We start from the raw sequence: 640 nt of genomic DNA, 5'->3' as shown, positions 1-640 counted from the left end.
CAGGAAACAGGTTCAAGAAAGATGCACCCCAAATCCAGAAGGGGGAAGGGTAGAACACTCACGTGGAAGGAAGGATATTCTACAGGCGGGGGCTTCTTTTGTACACTTGTTATGACACTTCAACCTGGTAAAGAACAGGGTCAGTGCACGAAAAGCCACACGGGACCCCGGGACACACACAGGGGCTCAGAAGCACGGCCTGGAAGTTTTGTGCAACACTCAACCATGACTGCCTCGATTCCCACAAATGTCTCAACAAACATTAGCTTAAGCGTGTAGAACATCTGATGTTAACAGTACTAGCACCGACTATCTGTTGAGTACGACCATGTTCCTGCTATCACCTGCCCAATCTTCACGTCAAAGCACATTTGATTACACCCATTTTAACTTGCTGTGGGCCACATAGCGATTTCTCTTTTCTAAACAAAAGGAGACCCTCTACCCGTGTTCACAAAGCTTGAGACAAGTCTGAACTTAAAAGAGATGAATTAGAAGGAAAATGTTTCCATTACCAAAGGGTCCCAGGGAAGCAAGGGGCAGCCCCTCCTGCTACATTCCTACACAGGCCACGTGGTCTGAGGACCAGAGTGGCAGAAGTGGAAAGAGCTGGATTCTTGGTTTGGTTCCGCCTGCTGAA

At 48.1% G+C, this 640-nt stretch overlaps 1 protein-coding gene across 1 annotated transcript in view; it reads right to left on the bottom strand.

Annotated features, from left to right (window-relative positions):
• Nucleotides 1-640, bottom strand: part of KSR1 (kinase suppressor of ras 1) — a 35,547-nt gene that overhangs the window by 18,837 nt on the left and 16,070 nt on the right. The window contains exon 6 of the mRNA XM_007452395.1: nucleotides 63-124. Within this exon, the coding sequence (XP_007452457.1) occupies nucleotides 63-124 (62 nt within the window). The remainder of the gene's footprint in view (nucleotides 1-62; nucleotides 125-640) is intronic.

The sequence above is a fragment of the Lipotes vexillifer genome, unplaced genomic scaffold, assembly GCF_000442215.2.
Source record: "Lipotes vexillifer unplaced genomic scaffold, Lipotes_vexillifer_v1.1 scaffold216, whole genome shotgun sequence".
Taxonomy (NCBI): Eukaryota; Metazoa; Chordata; class Mammalia; order Artiodactyla; family Lipotidae; genus Lipotes; species Lipotes vexillifer.
The sequence above is the reverse complement of the archived record's forward strand: the minus strand, read 5'-3'. Positions and strand labels throughout refer to the sequence as shown.